We start from the raw sequence: 25,631 nt of genomic DNA on the forward strand, positions 1-25,631 counted from the left end.
TAAAGCACGGTATCGTACAAATTAATACAATTCTGCGACTAGTGTAGCATCGAGCGAAGTTTGTCCATCGAAGAAGATTAATCAAAGCATCAAATTCTGTATTATTACAATAATAATACTATTTTATTGTTAGATACAACCATTGCCGATAGGTAAAAGCGTTGTTCTTTTAGAAACATCGCGACCGATTTCTATTTTCTTTAATCAAAACTTTCCATTAGATAAAAATTCTACGGTCGATGAGAGATACTTTTTGACGTTAGAAAAATACAATTAATTCGAAAGTAACGGAAATAACGTAACAAATTCTACAAATAAATAAACAAGAGGCGAGAAAGGAAAATTTGCACGTCCATGTATCTTTATGATCGTTGTGATATACGGCAGAGGGATTGAATTATATGTTTTTTAGGGAAAGAGCGAGACAGATCTCTCAACGAATAAACAAGAAAGAGTACGAAAAAAGGGGTGTTAACGCAAAGTGGAAGAAGAGAAAAAAGAGAAAGGAGAGGAACGCAGAACGAAGAGAAACGCGAATGCGCCTGTGCGACTGCATGCGTCGCTGCGAGGACGCCATAGTACCGCAACCCGCCGTCCGCCGTCGTCCCGGCGCCACAGTCTTTCTCTCCGTATGTACGGAGCCGGCTGAAGCTGATCGTTCAGCACGTACCTTCCTCCCTTTCATTTTTAACGTGTACGTCTACTCTATTTCTACACACTTCTTTTACGATGGTGAGTGAAATAGCTGACATTTGAGAAGCTGCAAATCGTACTGCCGCTTAAAAATTCCGATTCAATTTGTCAGACTTGCACGCGTACATCCTCGACAACCGAACGCGAATTCGAATAATTCCTTATCGACACACCTCGTTTACTCTCCAACTCGAAAGTTTTTTCTGTTTCTTCTAACACCGACTACAAAGTTCCCTCTCTTTGGTCGTTTTAATTTATATCGACACATCGTTTCGTTAGTTGCCTCGCACTCTTATCGGTGGTTGCACGTATATATCTTTTTTTCTTAATAAAAGCCAATCTTATACGATTTGAACGAAACTTTCTCATTGCTATTCAAGGGAAATCAATAAATCGCTCGATCGACTTGCCTTTATTCCTTTCGACATTCTATGTGACGGTACGTGTCAGTGCGGTCTGAAGAACGGAAATTGAAGTGGGAAACAACTTGGAGGATTCTGCTCCGTAGAGAAGCTTTTCTAAATCACCGCGAGATCGCAGCACCTCTCTTGGAATTGTCATTTTACATCGATATGGTCACTTTTTCGTGAAACTGCTATTATTCTTTTTATCCATTGAAGTTGTAAAAAAAAAATAAAAATAAAATAAAACCACATCTCTTTGCTTCCCTAATTCTATGTAAATGATATACTTTTATCAAAGGGGGTAACATCGTCGTCTTCGTCTTCATCGTCGTTTTCGCCTTTGCCGACGTGGTCATCGTCGTCGTCGTTCTCGTCGTCCTCGTCGTCGTCGTCATCGTTTTCGTCCTCGTGTTTGTCGTCATCGTTATCGTCATCGTCATCGTCATCGTCATCATTATTTTTATTGTCATTATTACCGCTATTATCGTGCTTCTGCTCGTCATTGCCATTATAATCGTCGCCGTTTCTAATTCTCGTCACCCTCGTCTTTCTAATTTTTTTTATCGTTTAGCAGTATATCTTGAAATTGTACATAAAAAACTTCACAGGTACTTCCAGACACGAATCTGACAAATCTTCTTCATGAGCAGCAACATCAGCAGCAACGGCAACAAGAACAGCAACGGTGTCAGCATAAATATTATTACGAAGGTAATAGACAATTTCCATTAGAACGGGAGAACCGACAATGCAAATCCACGGAAAATGAGAATTCAGAAGAGATATCGGTAACGAACGTTACGGATGGAGAGAGCTTATGTTATAGTTTAGCTCTGATACGAGGTCGTACGTCGATAGCGTATAGCTTCATCACCGTACGAAATGAAGATAATCAAAGTTCCGAGTGGCCAATCGTATCTGGTGAATTTCGTGTGATAGTAGAATTGACAAGAGGTCCGAACAAGTTGGAATTAGAAGTGGCGGGTCAAAAAAAGGGACTAGTTCTAATTCACGAGCCGAGAACGACGAGACTACGTGTAACTCCTGTCTATGTGGTTTGCTTTGGACACGATGGATATTTCCAAGGACCACAAGGAGAAGACCAGTCGCCGGAAAGTGCGACGATAAGGATAGGTCTCGGTGCCCGACTTTTGCAAACTCTCACCGCCGAGAAGTTAAGGGAGGCGGGTTACGGAAGGAAAACGTTTCAACTGGAACGAGACTTGGGTGGTATGGAATGTTTAATAATGCACAGCATGCTTGACGTCGATCAGGCACGTGCAATGAATCAGCGGGAACTTTGGAAATTCATTGCGCGAGAATTAATGACCGGTCCCTTGGCATCGGAAGATCGCAAATATCTTGCATTTCTTTCCTGTACCAGATATCGAGGCGCGCCAAATCCACGCACTCGCGAAGATATTCTCGCGAGGACGCAAGGACACGCCGCGCTCGGTGGAGGTGGATTAGCGTTATTCGGTTCGGCATGTCTTCATACATGGCCTACCTGCATGGCGCAAATATTGCCTAGATTCCTCGACGCTACGGTCATCGATACTGAACAATTGATGGATGACAGTAATTACCGCGGTACGCACGGTGGCTGCTTCGCCACGACTCTTGGCTCGGTTCTTCACGAATTAGGACACACCTTTGATCTCGGGCATACTCGTGAAGGCATAATGGGCCGCGGATTCGATTACGTCGATCGTGTCTTTGTCGGAGCGGCTGGGATCGATTTCAATCGCAACCCCGTTTTACGAAGAGATCCTCAACACACAACGATCGCACTGAGTAGACCGCTCAGCGTGACAGTCACGATACAAGAACCATACGCTATGTTAGGGAGTCCTCGAAGAAATCGCTTACTTTCCGAATCGTCCCGCCCTTCGTCTTCTCAAAACCCTTCCCGATTACTCGGCAGGCTATCCGCACCCGCTAGTCCTGAATTAAACAGATCCTTTTCCAAGAGTCTGATGCAACCTGCATCGGAACAAACCCCTTCCAATTTGCAAACTGATCGTACATTTTGGTCACCATCCTGCGCAGCGTTTCTTGCTTATCATCGATGGTTCAACAACGAAATGGACAACGTTTTCAATCGACCTTTCCACGACATCGAGTACGATGGGAAAAGGTATAATAAAATGTTTCTCTTCCAATTTTGATTCACTGACGCGTATACGCCCAATACACGTACACAAAACTTGCACATACACTCACTTACTCAGCCTCTTCCGTTGTTGCTATTATAGTTTAAAAACGGTTATTATTTATATATGTATGTATATACGTTTCTTTTTTTTTTATCATAGAAACGTCGTAAGATCACGCTTCGGAGTACGAGTAATAGAGCTCAGAAAAACATCTGGTGGAATGGTAGTTGGTTCTAAACAGTTTCCAGGCTCTCGACCACCTCTGGAGGCGTTAGTTCCACCAGCTCCACCTCATTGTCTTACCGCACTGACTCTCGTCGCTGAAGATTCGACTGGCAATGTTCTCAAATATCCACTTCCAACGGCGTTTTAAAGTTTCCAAGGTTATTGTCATTTTGCCACAATTTTATATCTTGAAAGCGGGAATATAGCCAATGTCGAACGATAAAAATCGACGCCGATGGATCAACGTCCGATGTTTTTGTAATGTTCGCATAGCGAGTAAGCACGATTAATATTAACAATAATGCTTCGTCGCTAATGCTAATTCGAACGAAGATAACTTCAAGCTCAATATGTATTTGCTTACTAATTAATTATTGATATTTCCTACGAGCTTGTTTCTCTAATGCGCTATATTTGAAGAGAAATTTTTCCCAGTTTTATCGGTTTTTGTGGAAACTGTAACAGTAAAGCGTTCCGTATTGGACTTGAAAAACCTTATTGCCCTGTGTACGCTATTTCTAACAAAATAAAATCATAGAGAGACACAAAGAGAAAGATAGATAGATACATACATAGATAGAGAGAGAGAGAGAGAGAGAGAGAGAGAGAGCGTGTGTGCGTGCATGTGTTTAAACATGGGAGGAGAAAATGAGAATTTCATACGTCACATAATGTTATTAACTACATACTTCATTTCATTAAATTCTAACATATTTTGTAAATATCATTCAAAATACTATAGAGTTTTGTAGCAACTATTGATACATTGTATTTGATAAAGAAATACATATATTGTGCATTGACGTTTCTATGTACGAATGTGTGAACGAATGTATACAATAACACTACAGAAGGAACGAATGCTATAAAACCAGAATCTCTATTTCTTATTACCGAAAATACGATAAAATTGTGAAATTTCCACGTATAGGTATGTATAGTTTAATAACTATGAATTCAGTTTGATATATTTTCAATCAAGAAATAACATTAATATCCGACGTATTCTACAAACTTCGGGTTACTTACATGATAGTAACTAGGATGCCTTATGGACGATAATAATTTGTAGATATAGCTAATATGAAATTGCGAAACGACTAATAAACTTGTGAAAATAATTTTGAAAAAAATAATTCAAAAGTGTTCGTAGAACCAATCCAGTTAACGATGTAATAAAATATATATTACACGATCATGCCACGTAATCGTTTAATTAGTTTTTATCAGAATGTTTATCAGTTTTTTCAGTTTGTTATAAAATTACTTCAATATAAATATATACACAACAATACAAAAGATACAAAAGATTAATTACCGATTATATATTGAAACTTCTGTTACAGACCACTCTAAGATAAAATTGCTATTGCAGCTTATATATAGCTAACAGCTATAATTTTAAGTTTTTAGTTATCATAAACCGATCGATAATATATTGAAAAAGACTGCAAGGGTTGAAAGAACGTTATTAATATTTCTTAAAAACTTTTAAAAATAAACACTTTCGTTATACGTATATCGTTTCTTGTAGTTATGACTGAAATTACGTTATCCTAATACACAATTATGTTGTCACCTTCGTCGAGTGCAAATGATGACGAGGATGTCTTTACTTATCAAATAGAAGTTTTATTTCCAAATATCACAGAAGACAAAATAAGAACCGTTGAATTTTTGGATGCAGCTCGAGGTCTTGTGCGAATTATTGGTATGCACTTGGTATCCAGTAAATATCACATAACCTACACAAAAAAGAAATCTATAAAGACGAACACGAATGTTTCAGAAAAACTTGGCAAAGTGTTTGCTCCGGTTAAATATGATATCCAGGGCAACATTGATGTAAGTACATACCTTAAAATGCGATCATTCACAAGGAATAATCATATACATACCTAAAAATAATTCTAGAAACTCACGTCCCGGCATGCAAAGGATAAAGAAAAAAACGCGATTCTACAAGATATGATTCTAATTGAAAAAAATACTGAAACTAAATTAATCGCTACGGATGCTCTAACGTGGTTAACTAGGTGCGTGTAGCGTTTCTTATGCATTTCTATTCTTTCCACTTTCTTGCTTGGTTTCTGCTTAATTCGATTCGTGTGTATTAACGCTTCTCCATCACTTATTCTGTTCATTAGTTCTCCAATCTATAAATTACAGAGCTTTGCATATGATTCTGTTATTTTTCGAACAAATTATCGAGGACTCTAAAACGGCAACACCAACAGAGGATTTAGTAGCATTTTTAAAAAAGGCTTATAAAGAAGCTCTACAACCATATCACGGTTGGATGGCGCAACAACTTTTTGACGTAAGTCAGTATTTACTAAAAACGTATTCGCATACATGCGAAAAATTCTTTTTTTCTTGTATTATACGAAATACATATGTACATTCTTAATTATACTATTTCATTACATTTCCAATTAATTGATGTCAAAGCATAAAAACATTGATATAATACACGTGTTGAGTTTGACGAAATATGAGTTTATATTTTTCAAATAAATTAATACTTTCTACAATTTTTCTATTTATTTACATACTATTATTTACTATAATTTTCAACTTTTTGTTAACAGCTTCTTTCGCTCATGGTTCCTACACGTTCGCAACTTTTACAAACATTTACTAATGAACAAACTACCGAAATTAGCATCATTATAAAGAGCATGGAAATTTATTTAATGCGTTTACGGGAAAACGTATTAGCGATACAGTTATTTTATAAAACTAATAACCTCTGAGATAAGACATTTTATTAGTCTGAGAATTGTGTTCATTAGGTATTGTGTTAATTGAGAATATTTGCTAAAGGAAAGATCTGCAATAGTATTTTAATATAATGTACTAGTATACTGTACAGTAATTACACTTAGCCAGTATTTGCTCAAAATTCTATATATAATTAAAAAATGAGACTAGCTATAAAGGTATTTTAGAACAATTTAACATCCATCCTATGTTCATGTATTGTATAAATGCATTAAATAAAACACTTTAGCACGATGATCTGCTAAATTCATTAAAGCAATCGTACCTGTAATAATTTCAATAAGAAGAAGGCAGACCATGAAAGAATTGATAAATGTTTCACTATAATGAGACGGTATTCCACGATCAAAAAGGATGAATGCCTCTAGGGGAAGTTGTATTAATATCGAGATTAACCAGCAAGTAGTTAATTCTGGAATCTAATATCAATTTTCTTATATGACAAAAATCAACTAAAGAAAATCTATTACAGATAAAGTATGATTACCTTTCCGGTAAGATTTCCAAGGTATCCCAAATATAACTTTAAACTTTCAAAAATTGAAAGTATCAGAAATATTGATATAGTTAGCAATTTATAAACATTTGTCAAATTATTGTACTGTAAAAAAATAATAAATAAAATTAATATATATAAGTACAAGTTAATATACATTAGATATTGATTTTATAACTTCATTATGCAGATGATATTTACTTTTGCATCCAAGTTTACAACAGTAATCAACAGCCAAACTGGGAAAAGCCATAGATTCACATACAGGGCTATTTGAAATGGTAAATTAGACCTTGTTTTATTATCTGAAAAATATATTCTACTTCAAATGAGATGTTATTCTTTTCCAATTAAAGGAATGCATTTACACAAGTTGTAACTTACAATCATGATACATTAACTTGGAAGATGTTTCATTAATAACATTTGTAATAAATTGTGACATTTTCAAAACAAATTCTGCGACATGATCATAACGTTATTAAAATCAATTGTAACAATAACAATTTCCATCCAATATTTTGAGGAAATATTTATAATTGTTACACTTTTATCTTCAAACAGTTCTAAAGGTTTATACAATCTAAGATTTACATCCATTCAGCACTCGTATATTTATATCTTACACAATCTTATTTTACATGTCACTTAACACAACATACACATACATACAATCTCGATCTGGAATCTTCCGTATAGTACATTTTTTACTCTATCTCTTTCTTTCCGCTTTCTTTATACCTTCCATCCCTCTTGCAAAATTGTTTAAGAAAGGAAAGTACAAAAATATACAAGTTTTAAATACAACGAAAAATCAACTACGTAATTAATTACAAGAATGTAATTACATCTATTAAAAACGAATAACAATAACCTATTTAGAAAAATCTGCATCAGTCTGAACGTTCCCAGGCTTACTGCAATTGATTTGATTTACGTAGTAGCGTGACATGTGTTTTGTAGTTCTGAGGTTGAAACGGATTGCGAATAAAGTGACAAACAGAAGACGTTTGTAAAATTTGTGTAGTTGTGCGTACAAGCGCATGCGGTATTCAACGTATTGAAGAAAATTAACTTTGATTTCTTGTAAAACGTAGGAATTATTTCACGAATTTGATCAATTATCCGAAGAATAATATTCATCATTTAAGATAAAGGTTATCTGATCCCGTTTTCATCCTTATAAAGCGGTGAAAATTTTGAGATGGCCGGTGCAATGCTGTTCGAACGTGCACAAGCAGTTTCAATGACTAATCGTAGCGAGGGTATTTCACTTTTAAGTGAAATCGTTTCCGACCCAAGTATCGGTGTGACGGAGGATGACGAAGATAATATTCGAGTGAAGGAGCAAGGTATTTTACACCTTGGTGAACTTTACAAAAAAGAAGGCAAGGCAAAAGAGTTGGCAGAGTTGATTAAAGCTACCAGACCGTTTCTTAGTTTGATTAGCAAAGCAAAAGCTGCCAAACTGGTACGGTCCTTAGTAGACTTTTTCTTGGATCTGGAAGCCGGTATCGGCATTGAGGTATCTTCACAAATAATTTTGATTGTATTTTCATAGACAGTTTAGTACAATGCTTCTTTTTTCAACAGGTTCAACTATGCAAAGAATGTATAGAATGGGCAAAAGAAGAACGTAGGACATTTTTAAGGCAGTCATTAGAAGCACGTTTAATAGCATTATATTTCGATACTGGTATGTACAGCGAAGCATTACAGTTGGGATCGGCTTTACTTAAAGAACTTAAGAAACTGGATGATAAACAACTTTTGGTGGAGGTACAATTATTGGAAAGCAAAACCTATCATGCACTGAGTAATTTAGCAAAAGCAAGGGCAGCTCTTACCAGTGCTAGAACAACTGCTAATGCAATTTATTGTCCACCTAAAATGCAAGCCGCTTTAGATTTACAATCAGGAATATTACATGCTGCGGATGAAAGAGATTTTAAAACTGCTTATTCATACTTTTATGAAGCATTTGAGGGGTAGGTTGTTTCCTTAAATAAATATATTGTACTTCAAAATAATTGCTATGTTTATGTTTGTATATTTTAATTGCTTTACTACTGTTCTTCAGATATGATAGCGTAGAAAGCCCAAAGGCCTTAACAGCTTTAAAATATATGTTACTTTCAAAAATTATGTTACGTACACCTGAAGATGTTCAATCAATTATGTCAGGAAAATTAGCTGTTAAATATGCAGGAAGGGATTTAGACGCAATGCGGGCAGTTGCCGAAGCGAGCCACCGACGTTCATTAGCAGATTTTCAGACAGCTGTGAAAAAATATCGCCAAGAACTTGAGGATGACGTAATTGTGCGTGCTCATCTCGGCTCTCTCTACGATGCGATGCTTGAACAGAACTTATGTCGTTTAGTTGAACCTTATTCCCGCGTACAGGTACAATTATTTACTTTTAATCGGTTGATTATTTAAATATAGATATTCATCGTTTGTAATTTCATTCTTTTATTTAGGTCAGTCATATCGCAACCTCTATATCACTACCACTTACTCAAGTGGAGAAGAAGCTTTCACAAATGATATTGGATAAAAAACTAAGGGGTGTCCTTGATCAGGGTGAAGGTGTTTTAATCGTTTTTGAAGATACTCCGCGCGATAAGACTTACGAGATTGCATTAGATACTATACATAGTATGGGGAAAGTTGTTGATACACTTTACCAAAAAGCAAAGAAACTCACTTAGCCGTATTTAATATATATTTCTACACAGTGTTTATACAAACATGTGTTATACAATCATGTATAGCAGATTTAATTTGCTGATTTCAAAAGATGGATATTGATGTACAAAATACGAAATACAATGGTAATACAATGAAAAGATACATTTTACCGTTTTACTTATCTGATTCAAAATATTGTTCTAATCCGATTAAAAAATATGTTCAATATTCGCAAAACTGTATGCTGTTTATTTTTAAAATATTACAGTTTTTTTTAAATATATCCATGACATTCAATTTAATGAAGTATTATCCTTTCATCTCTCTCCTACTTTTTGTACCTACTTATTTGACATTTTCGTAGATTATTATATGAGTATTGACTTAATTTCTGACAGTTAATTAAAAACAAAATATCATTTTGTATTATTAGTATTCTACTCACATCAATTATAACGAAAACAATTATAATTTATCATATCATGTTTTCTTAAATTTTCATTTCTGTCAAAGAAGCGAATTCAAATTGTATAGATTATAGTAAAAACAATTTTTACAGAATACGAAATAAAACATGTAAAAAGTAAAAGAATAAAGATTGACATTCCGTGTATCATCGTGCAGCTTAGCACATGCTATGATTATAATTCTCTCAATCAGTTCTATGGTGTTTCGATTTTGACGAAGAAAAAATAGCTCTGTACAAATAAACAGAAATTTAAATTCTGAGAAGACTAATATAACTGCATTAATGTTACAGATTCTGATTTGATGGCGTAGTAAGAATATTCACCGCAACTTCCTGTTTGAAGTTGTACGTTACAACAAAGGGATAGTGTGGTTATATTTTATAAACTTTTTTTTTTCATGGAGTGTATAATGGCGGATACTACAGCACAGAAGGTAAAATATTTTATATTATAATTGAAGCTGTAAAACAGAAAGATATAAAATTAAGTAGTCTGTATTACACGTTTAATATATTGCAAGTAAGAATGTTTAGGTTAATGGTAGCGTTTAACTCACCGGCATCGCTATGTTCCAAATAATATTTGCTATTTCATCATCAATATTTTCAAGAATCTTAACATAATTCTCCTATCGCTTATACACATCAATTCTTTGATCTATTTACAATTCTAGTAATTGGCCTTGGTCAGTCATCTTATCTCAATACTTATACAAAACTGTACCTGTATTGTTATATCGACAGTACAATTCTTTTTTCGGTTTTCTTATACAATTTTTTTTACATTAGTTCATTGTTTTGGTCAGTAATATTTAATGTTTGTTTTGATTGTAATTTTACGGATAATTTATAAACATTTATTCCACATCTCATTACTATGAAATAAATGTATTACTTATAACTGCTACTACGTATAATCTCATTTTGCTCATACTTAAGACATGTATGTGTTTGTAAATGTAATTAAAGCAAAGTATCAATTTTCAATTGAATATAACCATCCTATTTAATGCATTTGCCTATCAAATTTATTTTGCAGGTTCAGGAATACAAAGATTCTTTAAAAACAAAGGTAATTAATTAAATATTATTATTCTATAATTTGTATACTCAGTTTGTTGCAAATTACATCATAATATCATATGCATAAACTTTATCTAGGCTGAACAATTATTGCTGAAAGGATTTCCAGAGAAGATTGTTAAATTGAATGAATTATTAGAGACCCCTGGTTTCCGCAACAGGAAATTGTCAAATGTTCATCAAGACTTAAATGTGCCCATTCCAGATCCTATTATTCTTAATCATTCCGAAAATGAGTCTACTACAAAGAAACGTAAGATAGACAATAGCATAGATGATACCAGTGGAACCAAAGTGATGGTGTTACCAAATGGACCTGTACCTTGTAACAAGCCCCTATGTGATCTTATTCATATAGTTAAGCCTTATATTCGACAACTATTAGAAGATTCTAATTTGGTATATATTCTATAAATTATATGAGTAGTATATATAGATTATATAAACTTTAATATCCTTATCAGTTATTTTAATTTTTGAATTTCCAGTTGAAAATGTGGATTTCATTTTTGATTCCAAAAATCGAAGATGGTAATAACTTTGGTGTGTCCATCCAAGAAGATACACTTGCAGAAATACAATCAGTGGAAAGTGAGGCTGCTGCATTTTTCGATCAGATATCTAGGTAATGTGAATAGTAATGATATTAAAAGATTTCTTCTCATAAGGGATACATTATACTCATAAAATGATATTTCTTTTAGGTATTTTATCTCTAGAGGAAAGATCGTTAGTAAAGTTGCAAAGTATCCACACATTAGCGATTATAGAAGAGCAGTTCAAGAATTAGATGAAAAAGAATATGTAAGCCTATGGCTAGTTATGTGCGAAGTCCGTAATCGTTATTGTTCTCTGCACGATTTGGTAATCAAGAATTTGGAGAAGATCAAAAAGCCACGTTCTTCCAACGCGCAATCTTTGTATTAAACATTAGCCTCATATGCTATTTCTATCGGATGGTGTACAGGATTGTATGGGGAAAAAGAAACGAAACGGAAAAGGAAAAAAGCTACGTGATGGAGAGAGTGTCATTCTCGACTTTTCGATAGAAAATTCGAATTTTCCTTTTTTTTTTTTTTTTTTTTTTTTTTTTTAAATTAAATCGCCTTGACGTTGACTCATTGACATTCACTTGAGCCATATCCAAAACAATAAATAAATACATATAAAAGAAAATATATTCAGCATCATTCACAGAAATAAGTTCAACTACAGTTGATTACAAAAGTAATTTTGAATTTTATAAAAATTACTACAAAATTAATCTACTTATTAATTATTTAACATTTCATTTATTATAAAATACATAATTATTACAAAATTTGTCAGAAGTTTAATTTTTCTATTTTCTTTGCTCTCATAACGTGGATTTTTCTTATTATCATATCTTTTTAATTTTTACAAATTCTGCTATTTAATTGCACGGTGTGATGTACTTATCGAAAATAGATCCGAGAGTATTGGAACGTTTATCTTTTCACCTATTTGAATTTAGAACATAGTTAAGCATGTAATTTGTAATTTACAGCTGTAATATCGTTAGAACATAAATCGAGATATGACATATGTTTTTGGTATATCGTATTAACTTCAAAACACCTCTTTCTTTCTCAACCGCGATATTATACGATACGAAAACATGACACAAATATTGCAATGTTAAGAGTTTTAATCATAAATTATATTGCTTGAAATTTTCTTCTTTTTTTTACCACAATATCAAATTGCATAAGCATATAATTATTTCTTTAAAACTACAGACCGTTATTCATGTTATATTGTATTTAGAGTAAATTTCGGTATATGCGGTTGACGTAAATGTTGAAATCTTATTATTGTACAGAAACACAGTTGGATGTCAGTCTGTTTTCGTCATCGTTATCATTGCTCCTTTTAATATGAAATGTATTGTTCTTCCTTTTACAAACGCTTCATTTGTTCATATCATTATTCTTTTCTTTGTCACGTATATTATTACTATATCAACGATTATAGTACTTCATCATTTTTAAAAAATTTTGTGCTATGTAGATAGACTATACGCAAAAAAAGGAAGAGAAGAACGTAAAAGTTTACACATTTCTTGGTATATTTTGTAAAATATAATAAAAATGTAATATGATTCAAATACATTCAATATATAACATTTGCCCACTTTAAAATATTAATTTACATTCAAATATATAAAATTTATATATAAGTAAATACACTCGATATATAAAATTTGTTCAAAAAATATTAATCTATATATATATAGATTATGCATTCTATTCAATGGCAAGTTTCTAAGAACATATCTGTTCAAAAAGACCAGGATTAAGATAACAATGTTTATTGAATCCAATCAGTGTTATCGTTAATGTCTGACAGTCTCCTCCATTAGTTCTTTGTATTTTTAATCTCTCATCAACCTGCGAAGCATTAACTAATTGTAACTAATGTATGAAATGGCATTAATATACTTTCATAAGATTTATTCACCATGTTTAATAAATCCTGAAGATGAGCTTTTTGAGCATATTTCATAAATACTTCACACAAAATTTGTATGAACCAACTACCAGTTATTTTGTCTCGGAAGGCAACATATCCTGGAAGGGTAGCATATGCAACTAACATATCTTCATAACATCTCAGTGTCTCCCTACCATTTCTTTTAACATTAGTAGTTTCATCAGAGGAATGTTGAAAGTTAGATGTATCTGTTGTATGTCTAGGTTCTTTTACTGATTTTTGTTTTTTCTTTCCTCTAAAAGATCATTGTATAATAAAGAAATATTATCAGTATATGTATCTATGATATTTTTATAGTGGGTTCAGCACTTACCTACATAATTGAAAAATGAAAATCTTTGGTTTCCCGGCAAGGTCGGGACAAGCTTCTGCAGTGAAATAACTCAAAATATCAGTACATAAAACAGTTTTTTGATTTTGCACTTTATCTTGCGTATGCTCTTCTACACCTTCTATTTCTGTGACTTCATACTGTGTATTAATATTACCATGACTACTTATTATAACAAAGCAAGAATCAACTTTGCGTAACTCTTTACGTTGAGAAAACTCTTTAATTCTGTCTAATATTTTCTTGAAAAGAAATAGCCTATGTGATATAAAGTTTTCATTTGTTTTTTAATATGTAAATGTATCCATATTTACCTGTGATGTTAGATTGCAATAGGAAGAAACTTCAAAACCCATTTGTCTAAATAGTTGTTTCAAGTTTGATTCATCATATATAGCCGAATTTCTATCTTCTTTATCTGGATGTTTGTAATCAATATTTGTTATTATTAAAACCAGTCCACGAGGTTTGCTACGCATTGGATATGTTTGAACATTTTCATATTCAGGCCCATCTAAGAATTTTGTAGCTTTCTGTACTAAAATTTGTAGTGGTTCCTCTAATACTTGAATATTACGAAAGAAGTCACCTTGTGGCCTTTTTAAAAATGGAAATACAATTGATACAGTAAATGCAGAATAAGATATACATGCAAAATAAATTAAAGCTAATTAGTGGGATTTTAAACTTTACCCTTCTGCAGTTGGAATAAAAGTAGTTTCTTCTATATTGCTTTCTTTCGTGCATTCATTATGATTACCATAACTTTGCGTATCAGTAATAGGTAATGGAGTTCTTGTTCCTTCCAAAATATCTGCTAAATCTTCATGGTTACTTTGTCTTAGGCTTGCAAGAAAACGAACAAACGCAAATGGTCCTCGTGTTTTTATCGTCAAATATATTTCATGTACTGTTGTTTTATTTGTGATGTCTTTCTACATAAAATATTATAAAATTCACAAGTCACTTTATATAATTTACAGTCGTAAAATGTTCAAGAAATTTTAAAAAGTTTCTTACTATCCAACGCGAAATATTCACGTCATCTCTATTAAAAACTTTATTTTCAAACAGTTTTGGCCATAATTTGATTATATTTATTCTAGGTACAATATCCTCGTAACACGAGTCTAATATTTCTCGATGCTTTCGATCCATATTAAGTAATAATAGAGAACATCCATATCCTTTAGTAAAATTGCTCAATTAATTGTTACAAGCATCGAAACGATGTTCTTCTTTATTTCACCATCTTAATATGATATCTTAATACGATGAAGTTCACAAAGTGACTCAGCCTGACTCGAAAATTTCGATAGGTATCGTTTGTATTGGTAAAATCTTGTCACGAATGATATTGCCACTTATGTTTAATTATTTAACTTATAATTTTATTTTGACAGATTAATTTTTCACGATTTGTTGTTCTATAAACAATTTTTATTCAAAAAAGGAATTTAGAGAGAAAAATCGAAATGAGTGCCGGCAGATATCGATAAACGAAGAATAATATTCGATCAACATATCTCGAATTTAGAGATCGATAGATCGAGCAATTTACTTAAATTAATCGATTAATCGAATATGAGTAATTTCAATATCGATATGGCAACCGCTAGAAGAAATCAAATACAACAGACAAGTAAGTAACATGTAATATTTTTTTCGTATCCCACTTTTGATTGTCGAAGGAATTTGAGGATTGATGATCGTTGATATTGATCGCGTTAATTTTCGTGTCACATGCGATTTTACCGATACAGTACAGAATAAGATTATTTAGTTAAAAATACAATCGATTGTAGATTCCATTGGAAGACATAATATCACAAATAAAAGAGTATTATTAAAAGAATCTGATTATAATCACGCATTATGGAAATGCTACTATTCTATGTATAAAGAAAGGATCAGCCTAGAAAAGAGGACTCAAGAAAATGTAGAGAGAGTAAGTAATAATGTCAGAAAGTTAACTGGAATTCTCAAGGAAAGGGTGCTTAGAAGTCTTATGGCCTTCTTCCAAGAGACCAATTTACAATTAGAAAACTATGTGCGGTTGATAGTCAAAGGTAGGACGACAAGGAAGAACGAGCAATAGGAGAGGATTTAAAAAAGTGAGAATGCCATTAATTTAGTTGTTTACGAGAAAGAGAGGGGCCGAGATCGGAGCAGTTTTTAAAAACCATTATTTTTGGCACTTTCTCCTACATTCGAAATCGTTCTTGACGGTACTCTCACTCTTCTACTTTCACTATAATTTTTTATATGATTTCTGGCAAAGCTAGTTTCTAGCAACCAATAAAAAAATGGTTTGACATTAGAAGGTAATTTCATCTTTGGTACTAAAAATGTTGTACATAAAAACTAATTGAATATGACTTTGGGAAATTTGGATTTTTACAGGTTTAGTACAGGTTTACCATAGTGATCGACGGTGGTGAGTACACAGATGTCTTTGACTAAGCTTCAGACACTTTCAATATGATGTACAATAACAAGAAGTTAAATAAATTAAACAATTGCTATTTACAGTCAGGAATAAATAAGTATATTTTCATATACTTTTATGTATATAGGATGTCACAGTTCGAGGAGTGGAATTTCTGCATGTGGACCTAATTCGATAGCCAGGGTCTGTATAAATACAGGATACGAGTTGAAAGTAAGCGAAGGAATCATCCGGTGCATCCGAATGAGGAAGATAACGATTTGGAAAGGGAAGAAAGAAAGGTGGAGGGGTAGTGTGAAGAGCCGTATGAAAGGAACTATCAGGAGAGAGAGAGAGTGGTCTCTGGATGCTGTATTTCCGTTCCTCATCAGTAGTCAACCTTATGCCGAGGATCTCCTCCTTTCTTCGCAGTGTCATCGGGTAATCGGCGAAGGAAAGACGTCGAAGTGATTCCGATCGCGATGGAAATGTAATTGAAATCAAACACCTGTTCCTCTTATCGTTCTAAGGATCGGTACTTTTCATTCATTTCGGTCATCGTCAGTCGTAGGTTGGCGTGTGCGTATGCCAGGGTGCGTGCGTGGGTATGTGTGCGCTAGCATAAAGCACCAATCGATCGAGTAATAATCTACGATTAAATAATTAATAATCGGGGGCAAATGTATTGTTGGATATCATAAACGCAATGGTCCGCGTGGAATTTTTGGAGGAACTCGTGATCCAGACAATGTTCGCCGGTTTCAGCACGTGGTGTGAAAAGAAACGGTCTGACGAATGCTCATGTTTATCGTTAAGCAGCCCCTTTTGAACGTCACGTGGCAAGAGGAAGGGAAGAGAACGCGTGGCAGACGTGCAAAGATGGGAATTGTCCTACCAAGAGTATTTCGACGAGCCGATTCATACGTGCGATTCAAATCGGCATTGTCAAAGTCGAAAGTTACTGAGTCTAACTTTCACTAATAACCAAACGGTGTAATGCTACGGTTTCACGCGTGTACCGCACGTTCACGGGACGTCGTAGGGTACTGAGAACGTGTTACGAAGCAACAACCACACGAAGAGACGACGTGCCACTTGTTTCGGTGACCTGGTTTCACGACCCACTTTTCTACCGGACCACACTACGTGTGAATGCCTTCGCCACGCTTCGCGTATTCTTACGGTACACGAACGGTATCCAGGAAAAAGACACACAAAGTTCAGAAATGAAATTAAACATTTGCAGAATTTTTCAGGCGTTCTCATCGAGACAAATTTTCTCATTAATGTGTACTTTGTGAAGAAAGATAGAGACCCCCATTTAAGGGTAGGATTATATTTCATCGTAAGATTACGACTATATATTTAGACGAGTCGTAAGTTTGTTCGAGTTGCAATTACCGTCGATAAACGATAAAAATAGAAATGTGATCGATCAACGGTATTCTTCAGAATTTAGTATCTTTCTGAGCGGATTATATTTAAACATAAATAGATAGATAGATAGATAGATAGATAGAGAGAGAGAGGTTCTAGCAAGAATGCTAGATCATCGATTGAACTTTTCTATTGCGATTCTGTTCGAATAAATCACAGGAGCTATGCAAGTATCGATCGGTAATAACGGCGAGTTAACGTTTGAAAAAGATCGGGGAATAAAACTGTTTCGAAGGAAAAGACACTGCATGGAAACTGCGAGTTTTCGATTCGTAAAGCGTAAAGATTTAGGGTGTTCCTTCGGATTAGTGAACGACTAGAGGAGCTACAACGAGTCGGCAACGAGTCAAATCTTTGTCGATCGATCTTGTTTTAGATCGCCGGTAGAAAAGAGAAATGAATTGGCTTGCAAGTTTACTTTTCACTCGGCTCCTTGTTGGATTCTATTGTCAAGCCGATATCAGGAAAAATGACCGGTATTTAGAGAATTTCGGTGAGTCTGAGTTAATAAAAGCAAGCGAATAGCATATTTACATACAGTCTATTCGTATCGTTGCCCTTAATTTTCACGAAGATATAAATTCACATGGATGAAAACATTTTGGCAGAACGTCGGTCATGTTTCTTCTTTGTGCTAATATAATATAATATATAATATATAATACAAATTACGCATTTCGATTCTAGATCTAGATACAAAGAAGGAAACTGCGATGGAAAATGTAATCGATACAGAAGGACAGACACGATTTTTCGACGAACTCGGACGTAAGTTTTATGTGAATCTACACCGCGACCCAAAAATTAAACGATTCGAATCGTTAATAGATGTAATAGAGAGACTTGAATGTTTCATCTGAGAACTACAGTTAGGCAGTCTAATAACCAACATTAACTCTTAGAAGATATCACAAATGAAATTTCACTCGATGCGAATTTTCTTTCGATATTATCGGCCTGTGATAATATCGTCGCAATGCTATATAGTTAATTATTTATTGGAAACAATAATTCTTCTGCTCCTCGTCTACATTGCGTAATAATAAATCATTTGTGAATTAGCTTCTTTAATTTTACTGATGTTTCGCAGTGAACTTTCACCTATGACAGCTTATAAGGGTTAAGCTTTATTAAATAGTCTTAGTAATTAGTCTTAAGGTTTATTAAACGTAAAACGTTTTTAGAAGTGATCGAATTGTTTGGTGAGCTACTGTCGCTACTATTGCTACTGTGCATATATAACATGCAAATATGTACATTATACGTGGGAAAAGAAAGGAAGAAAGGCAAAGAACAACGGAAAGAAAGGACGCGAGGACAACAAGGTAGGGGGAAGAAAGCAAAAGAGAGTGAAGAAGAGGACAAGTGGGGAACCAATGTCAGGGAAGACACGCTATCGTAGCAATGAGAAAGCTGACGTTGGTGAAAGCCGGGGACGCTTCTTTAGATGCCGGTAGAGTCTCGTTAGTCGGTGGAACGCATCAATTCGTAATAGGCTAAGCAAGAATTAATTTTTTTAAGTGTCGCAACGGAAACGATATTTATGGCATGAGCGTAAACGGCGATCAAAATTACACGTACAATAGGTGAACGTTGTTGGTTAATCGACGCTTGTCTTTTATCGAGTCATTCAAAAAAAAAAAAAAAAAGGACAGATTCGAGAGGTGGTTACCGTGCACAGAAAATTACTGAAATTTATCAGGTGACATATATAAAGTTCGATTAAATCGATGGAACGAAGATAAAATGTCGAAGGCACGACGGTGTCGGATATCTTCCATGGATCATTGGCAACCTGCGCGCTCTTCAACGGTAACAAAGGAATTCGATTCTCGATGAAATCGAGAGTTTTATCGGTAACAAGTAAATTACGCTTAACTATGGTACGAATTGTGACGACTCGTTAATACGAGTTCTAATTTATTTACGAAATAAATTAGAAAGATATCAGACCATGAGTGTCACTGCGACTGTACACGTGTTCCTTATAGTAACCGCTACTGCACTCAAGTACGGTAACTACGATGCAGTGACTTACGATCGTCCTTTGGCCTCTTCCACTACACCGTCTTTGTCACATTTACACAATTGGTTTTCGAAATTGCAGAAATCCAAGAAAAATGAAAGAACAGAGAAATTTACGTTGCTATCCAACGAACAGTTCGCAGAACAAGATCCTCTCAATTTATGGATTAAGAAACAACTGTCGGATAAAAGAAGCCCGAGGGAAACGAATAAACTGGACAATAGTTTGACGGTAGTTGGGGGTCAGAAATTTGATAAACCTGTACGCGAAATTGGCGTGAAAACATGCTTCGATCCGAGAAGAGAAAACTCGTGGAACGATGGAGATTACGATCATTTTGACAAGCCTCGAAACGCTATTGTTCGCAGAGTGTTCGTTAGAAATAAAGGTCTATCGGAAGGTAGGTTGGATTATTCCAATAGAAAAGACTCGTCGGAGGCTGACACGTTCGTAAATGGCGATTGGAGGAGACAAATAGCAGGGAGACACGATATACGTACAGTTGATGATAGTGACAGCGATAGTGAAAGTTATATTTCGACATTGGATAACGTTAACGTTCAACAACGACAGCTAACGAATGAACGTATCATCGATAACGGATATTCGAACGATACCAGTGAAGAAAATGATTTTACAGGTTTTCTTGATCGATTGAAGAAAAAGATGAACGGCGAGGAATTGGAACAGTTAACGTCGACAAGTTACAGGCAGGGAAGAAGACGTAAATTAACCAGTCAACAGCAAGGCACCCTCCTTGTCGAGGCTCTGAGGAAAAAACGAAATTACACGGGAGATCATCGAGGTCATAATAACGATCTGCAGAATGGCTTAATGGACATGTTGGGTAGAAGTACGTTTCGTACAATAAAAATCGAGATAGAGGAATATAATCGTGATTGACTTGTTAAAATATAAAATCTCCAGTTTGAGAAAAGATATATTATAAAGATCGAATATCCTTCTTTGTAGAGTAAATCGAAACAGAAAAGAGACAAGAAATGCGGTGTACAACAGACAAAATATGTATAACGACGGACTATGGACAATTTACGATCGGTAATGATTGAATAAACGCTTCAAAGACGTTCATTTGATACAATACTGGTACAATAATTCGAAATATAATAATCGGGCCGCTAGTCGTCCGACTTTCCTGCTCGATCTCGTCACTATGAGTTGAATTCACGATTTCACTTATGAAATCGTTATTCGAAACGAAAGCAGCCATGTGTTTATCTCAAGAAACAGACCGAGAGAAAAGCAACGCGATGCCGTATGCCACTCGAACAACAATGCTAGATACAAGACATGACAAGACACTACCCATAAAGAAATATAATAATCTCTGAAAGATCGAATGCGAGTGATTAGCATAAAACCATTAAATGATTACCTAGTAAACTGTTCTATTGCTTGAACATTTTTTTCGGATCAGTTTCAAATTTGCCCAATATAATCATGATAATCGTGTCTGATCACAATCCTCGTGAAATTTCTAAATATTTCGTATAATATACGCGTGATATATCCGTAAAAGGTGTTCAGATAATTTTGCGAGTCATTGTAACGTTAAGGGGATGAAATTCGAAATATTTTTCCCTTATAAGCGGTTTACTTTACGCGGTGCAGTTTTATTACCTTCAAGTGTGAAGAAATGGTGAATGATTGTCGATAACTGTTCTGTTTTAGTGATACCGCAAACGTGTACGTACAAAGGAACGACATTCGATTGTGGCCTTAGTATTAGTTGCGTTCTCGGAGGTGGTCGTCCGGTCGATCTCTGTTCCGGAGGATTGATATGGAGCTGTTGCGTCGACGACGATGACATCCCCGACAAAGTATCACGACCGACAATCGGGCTACTGCAAAATGCTAGTGAGTTGTCATAAAATCTCTATAATTTTTATCGAGTCCCTTTCTCCTTGAAATATTTCGAAATATTCGAAATATTTCGTTGTTAAAAGTTACTTACCCGTTAAGCCTCGATTGTATTACGTACGATGCAAATTGTAATAGATCTTTGCGATAAAGTTAATTCTTTATGTCGTTTAATGTCGAGGAAAAAGGAAACAATGCAACATAACGATACTGATAATGGTGGGGACCATTAACTCTGATTCTGTTTCTGATACGTATGAAAACACGGTTTGCTCAGCGATATGTTGAATGGACCCGGTGATAAGTACAATTAAATGGAAATTGTGATTAATAAGGTAGAAAAGGTAAAATGAAGGTTGTTTAAACATAGCACTTTCGTTAAACTTGGGAAATCAACATCCCTATGTGGACGATGATGTGCAAATCTACGACAACGCGGCAAGGCCGAGCAAACCGACGTATAGCGGTCAGAACGAGCACGGGACGAGCTACCTGTACGCAGACATCGCAAACAAACCAACAACCATTTATGAGTCTTCACAGACATGGAATTACGATCGGCCTGTGCATACAAATCATCCATCGGTTTATCATCCGCTGCAGCTTGATTATCCTCAGGATGAATATGACGTCGCTTATCCCGATGTTTCGGGAATTCACACACCAAACGAGGACGTCTCAAACTCCGTGGATTATTCCAAATATCGTGGTAATCCGCATGAAGTCGCACCAATCAAAAGTTTTGCACCAATATCGTACTCTCCTACTTCTGATCGTCACCTAAAGAAGTTGGTCAAATATTTTATATTACTTATTTTTTTTTTTAAATTGGAATTATTTACAAAGTTATTAGCGATGTTATGGAGAATATAGGTGTCATCATGTGCGAACTATTTATATTATAGCAATTTATCGAGTAATTTTGCTTTCCTTGATAGAAATTAGCAAATCGTGTTTTGTTGCCTCACAAATTATCTTTCAGAAAGTTCGCGTTATTCTTCGAAATTTGTAAGTCGACGACTTAATTGATTGTAGAATATTTATAATGGAATATTAGTGGGTCAAAGAATAATTATAATGGAATATTAGTGGATCAAAGAATATTTATTGTATTTTTCTGACGATAATCATCGCCGCGAATAAACGAATACCAGAACAGAAGAAAGCACTTTTCCTCGCTTAATGTCTTTCTCTGTCACTTATCGCTTTGCACGTTTTTATACATGTGGCTTTATCGCTATCATACACGACAACGATAAATAGATATCAACGAAAAACTAGGTGAAGGATAGTAAGCAGATGAAAAACGAAAGAGAAATGGGAGAAATGTAGAAAAACGTGACCGCGTGCTATTCACAGAAAGAAATTTACGGACAAGAAGCATGAGATCTTGGAAAAGTTCGATTTGAAAAAATGTGTTAACACGATCGTGACATCAAATATGTATTCGATATCGATATCGGATACCGCATTATTCGATTGCTTTAAACCAAAGCAAAGCTTCTTCATTGTATATGATACAGATTTTGTTTTGCATTACTTTGCAGGTTGCGGTGAACTTTACACGAGAAGTAATAGAATCGTTGGTGGGCACAGTTCCAGTTTCGGTAGTCATCCATGGCAGGTAAATTTATCGTAAAATTTGCAAGAGTCGAGAGAGTCGATCGTTTTACGTCTTTCCCTCAAAATTTAGGCTGCCATTATCAAATCTGGATTCTTAACAAAAAAGTTGTCATGCGGCGGTGCCTTATTGAACAACAGATGGGTCGTCACCGCGGCTCACTGTGTCGCAACGTTAGTATGCAGAAATACGTAGCAACAACATTTTATAATTTGTCATTACCAACTTGAATGGTAATTATTAACGTTTCTTTTTCGTACAGAACACCGAATAGCAACCTGAAAGTTCGTCTTGGTGAATGGGACGTTAGAGACGCATCCGAACGATTGCTACACGAAGAATTCAACGTCGAAAGGAAAGAGGTAGGCGATGAGCTACGTTATTTAATTTTTGTATGCGAATTGCGCCGTGAAACAGTCGTAGAGATTTTATTATCGGAAATTGTCTGCAGGTTCATCCGCAATACTCGCCAACCGATTTCCGAAACGACGTGGCATTGGTGAAGCTTTCGAGAACAGTGGCGTTCAAACAACATATCGTACCTGTTTGTTTACCAGCTAAGAATCTCAAAATTTCTGGACGCACAGCGACAGTTGCCGGTTGGGGTAGAACTAGACACGGGCAAAGTTCGGCGCCGTCGGTTCTTCAAGAGGTTGATGTCGAGGTACGTGCACCAGCACACGTATCATACGTGGACGCAATTTTATTTCGATCCTATTGCGTTTTGTAAATCATGATCCGAAGCCAATTGTGCATTTTCATTTCTAACAAGTTTCTTATAACACGCTTCTTTAATTCCCTATTTTAAATACGCATACGTTAAAGTTCCTCTTAAAATTCGAATAGAGGAGCTAAATCACAAACGAAGTAACGCCTTTCAGGTAATCCCCAATGAAAGATGTCAGCGTTGGTTTCGAGCGGCTGGAAGACGCGAAACCATTCACGACGTCTTTTTATGCGCCGGATATAAGGAAGGTGGTCGAGATTCCTGTCAGGTAAATTAAACTTGGCTTATACAGAATTTGCATTAAGTTGGTGCATATGAAATATTTGACCAGTAGCGTCTATTACATTTCGTTCTATCTAATTTATTGAATGATATAAATACAAATACGATTACAGGGGGACTCGGGTGGTCCTTTAACCATGTCCGTCGAAGGAAGACACGTATTAATCGGTCTCGTATCATGGGGTATAGGATGCGGTCGGGAACATCTGCCAGGTGTATATACGAATATCCAGAAATTCGTACCTTGGATCGACAAGGTTATGAGTTAGGTTTTGTAATTTATAAGGACATAGGAGATACATAAATGAAATTGAAAGATATAGCTCGACAAATGTGATGAGATAACATGCAAAAGCTATACGGGAAGATACCAGTTTATAACGATCGATCGTTTACAATATAATTTTATAAGCTGTATAGTTACAGTATTATAATATTCAATGTAATATAATTCATTGTAATATTCAATGCCAAACAGCTTAATTTTTACATTTATGAATCGATATTAATAGCAATGATTTATATTGCTATAAACTACTTAACTATTGTACGAACAATTGGAATACAATCTCTGTGTCGTTGAAAGAAATCGTTACGTTTTATTCAGATTATTAGATCTAGCAAATCCTTCGAAAACTGAAGGTAAGCATGCATCAGACAACTTTTCCTTGTTCGTATAATAGTAGTTCACGTTCAGATAAATGAATTCAATCACGAGAAGTTCATTTAATCGAGCAATAACTAAAGTTCTGTTTGAATGAACGCGTTCGGACTGATTACACCCGCGCCTTGTTATAAATTGTAGATGGTGTAATAAAATTTTCGAATGGCCGGTATTGCAGAACATGCTAAATGAACATGAAAGTGGTAACGAGAGCGACGTAGCCCCCGGACCGTGGGGCATAAATTTATATTACATGTTAGGTTCTTATTGCTTATAAATGATACACATGTAATTCCTATATTCGCCTTAGCAAATCGCAGAGGGCGTAAGAAACATTCTGATTCTTTCCGAGGTCGATATTTCAGAACATGGCACGAAGTCTCGTATGGTAAGTCCCATGCTCGTACTTTTTAGTGATTAGTCGATAAGGCGTTTCAATCGAAAAGTTAAGATTTATCGTGTAGCGCCATCGTATGAAAATAACTCGAACTTTGTTGCCTCGTCCCTTTCACGTATTCGACATATTATGGATAACGTCGATAATTACACAAATTTTTAATGAATTAAAAAAAGTTAACAACAAATTTACTTTCCAATATGTGTCGTAATTAATATTCATTTAAATAACATTTTTCCGTAATAGATGAAATATTATACGTATACCTATTTAAAATTAGAGCTAAAAATATTATGAAAAGTAGTTTAATCATCGAGTAA

General features: G+C 34.9%; 7 protein-coding genes across 26 annotated transcripts; 5 read left to right on the top strand and 2 right to left on the bottom strand.

Annotated features, from left to right (window-relative positions):
- Window positions 1–366: 366 nt before the first annotated feature.
- Window positions 367–4,676, top strand: LOC122574502. Its single transcript, XM_043742193.1, is given in 4 exon segments — window positions 367–698; window positions 700–732; window positions 1,706–3,234; window positions 3,413–4,676. Coding segments are annotated over 4 exon segments (2,073 nt in total). The 5' UTR covers window positions 367–401; the 3' UTR covers window positions 3,627–4,676.
- On the top strand, window positions 4,272–6,497 carry LOC122574506 (glycolipid transfer protein). 2 transcript variants are annotated; one of them, XM_043742197.1, is made up of 6 exons: window positions 4,272–4,409; window positions 5,013–5,189; window positions 5,268–5,323; window positions 5,393–5,514; window positions 5,648–5,798; window positions 6,070–6,497. In XM_043742197.1, the coding sequence occupies exons 2-6, from the start codon at window positions 5,048–5,050 to the stop codon at window positions 6,232–6,234; spliced, it is 636 nt and encodes a 211-aa protein (XP_043598132.1). In that variant the 5' UTR covers window positions 4,272–4,409; window positions 5,013–5,047; the 3' UTR covers window positions 6,235–6,497. The 2 variants fall into 2 exon arrangements, with proteins under 2 accessions (XP_043598132.1, XP_043598133.1); XM_043742198.1 differs by lacking the exon at window positions 4,272–4,409 and having other exon boundaries at window positions 4,809–5,189; window positions 5,648–5,802.
- LOC122574507 (transmembrane protein 17-like) lies at window positions 5,273–7,517 on the bottom strand. Of its 2 annotated transcripts, XM_043742200.1 has the most exons (5): window positions 7,143–7,517; window positions 6,960–7,063; window positions 6,750–6,863; window positions 6,528–6,681; window positions 5,273–5,634 (listed from the first exon to the last, which is right to left on the bottom strand). In XM_043742200.1, exons 1-5 carry the CDS (start codon window positions 7,201–7,203, stop codon window positions 5,606–5,608), a joined length of 462 nt encoding a protein of 153 aa, XP_043598135.1. In that variant the 5' UTR covers window positions 7,204–7,517; the 3' UTR covers window positions 5,273–5,605. The 2 variants fall into 2 exon arrangements, with proteins under 2 accessions (XP_043598135.1, XP_043598134.1); XM_043742199.1 differs by lacking the exon at window positions 5,273–5,634 and having other exon boundaries at window positions 6,435–6,681.
- A 193-nt stretch (window positions 7,518–7,710) lies between these two features.
- LOC122574504 (26S proteasome non-ATPase regulatory subunit 11) lies at window positions 7,711–9,613 on the top strand. The gene is made up of 5 exons (XM_043742195.1): window positions 7,711–7,851; window positions 7,947–8,283; window positions 8,352–8,746; window positions 8,839–9,163; window positions 9,241–9,613. Exons 2-5 carry the CDS (start codon window positions 7,963–7,965, stop codon window positions 9,469–9,471), a joined length of 1,272 nt encoding a protein of 423 aa, XP_043598130.1. The 5' UTR covers window positions 7,711–7,851; window positions 7,947–7,962; the 3' UTR covers window positions 9,472–9,613.
- Window positions 9,614–10,233: 620 nt separating this feature from the next.
- On the top strand, window positions 10,234–12,569 carry LOC122574505 (proteasome activator complex subunit 3). Its single transcript, XM_043742196.1, has 5 exons — window positions 10,234–10,354; window positions 10,960–10,992; window positions 11,082–11,402; window positions 11,492–11,628; window positions 11,708–12,569. The coding sequence occupies exons 1-5, from the start codon at window positions 10,319–10,321 to the stop codon at window positions 11,928–11,930; spliced, it is 750 nt and encodes a 249-aa protein (XP_043598131.1). The 5' UTR covers window positions 10,234–10,318; the 3' UTR covers window positions 11,931–12,569.
- A 505-nt stretch (window positions 12,570–13,074) lies between these two features.
- LOC122574503 (caspase Dronc-like) lies at window positions 13,075–15,151 on the bottom strand. The gene is made up of 6 exons (XM_043742194.1): window positions 14,869–15,151; window positions 14,542–14,783; window positions 14,163–14,445; window positions 13,831–14,090; window positions 13,485–13,752; window positions 13,075–13,414 (listed from the first exon to the last, which is right to left on the bottom strand). Exons 1-6 carry the CDS (start codon window positions 15,004–15,006, stop codon window positions 13,289–13,291), a joined length of 1,317 nt encoding a protein of 438 aa, XP_043598129.1. The 5' UTR covers window positions 15,007–15,151; the 3' UTR covers window positions 13,075–13,288.
- A 184-nt stretch (window positions 15,152–15,335) lies between these two features.
- On the top strand, window positions 15,336–25,133 carry LOC122574500 (serine proteinase stubble-like). 18 transcript variants are annotated; one of them, XM_043742175.1, is made up of 16 exons: window positions 15,349–15,490; window positions 15,654–16,172; window positions 16,252–16,285; window positions 16,425–16,766; window positions 16,842–18,206; window positions 18,401–18,481; window positions 18,898–19,038; window positions 20,380–20,592; window positions 21,432–21,617; window positions 21,991–22,329; window positions 23,168–23,244; window positions 23,314–23,414; window positions 23,504–23,603; window positions 23,693–23,905; window positions 24,123–24,236; window positions 24,364–25,133. In XM_043742175.1, the coding sequence occupies exons 5-16, from the start codon at window positions 18,110–18,112 to the stop codon at window positions 24,517–24,519; spliced, it is 1,818 nt and encodes a 605-aa protein (XP_043598110.1). In that variant the 5' UTR covers window positions 15,349–15,490; window positions 15,654–16,172; window positions 16,252–16,285; window positions 16,425–16,766; window positions 16,842–18,109; the 3' UTR covers window positions 24,520–25,133. The 18 variants fall into 18 exon arrangements, with proteins under 18 accessions (XP_043598119.1, XP_043598122.1, XP_043598124.1 ...); XM_043742178.1 differs by having other exon boundaries at window positions 17,096–18,206; XM_043742179.1 differs by having other exon boundaries at window positions 18,090–18,206.
- The last annotated feature ends 498 nt before the right edge of the window (window positions 25,134–25,631 follow it).

This window comes from Bombus pyrosoma, linkage group LG13 (assembly GCF_014825855.1).
Source record: "Bombus pyrosoma isolate SC7728 linkage group LG13, ASM1482585v1, whole genome shotgun sequence".
In the NCBI taxonomy this organism is placed as follows: Eukaryota; Metazoa; Arthropoda; class Insecta; order Hymenoptera; family Apidae; genus Bombus; species Bombus pyrosoma.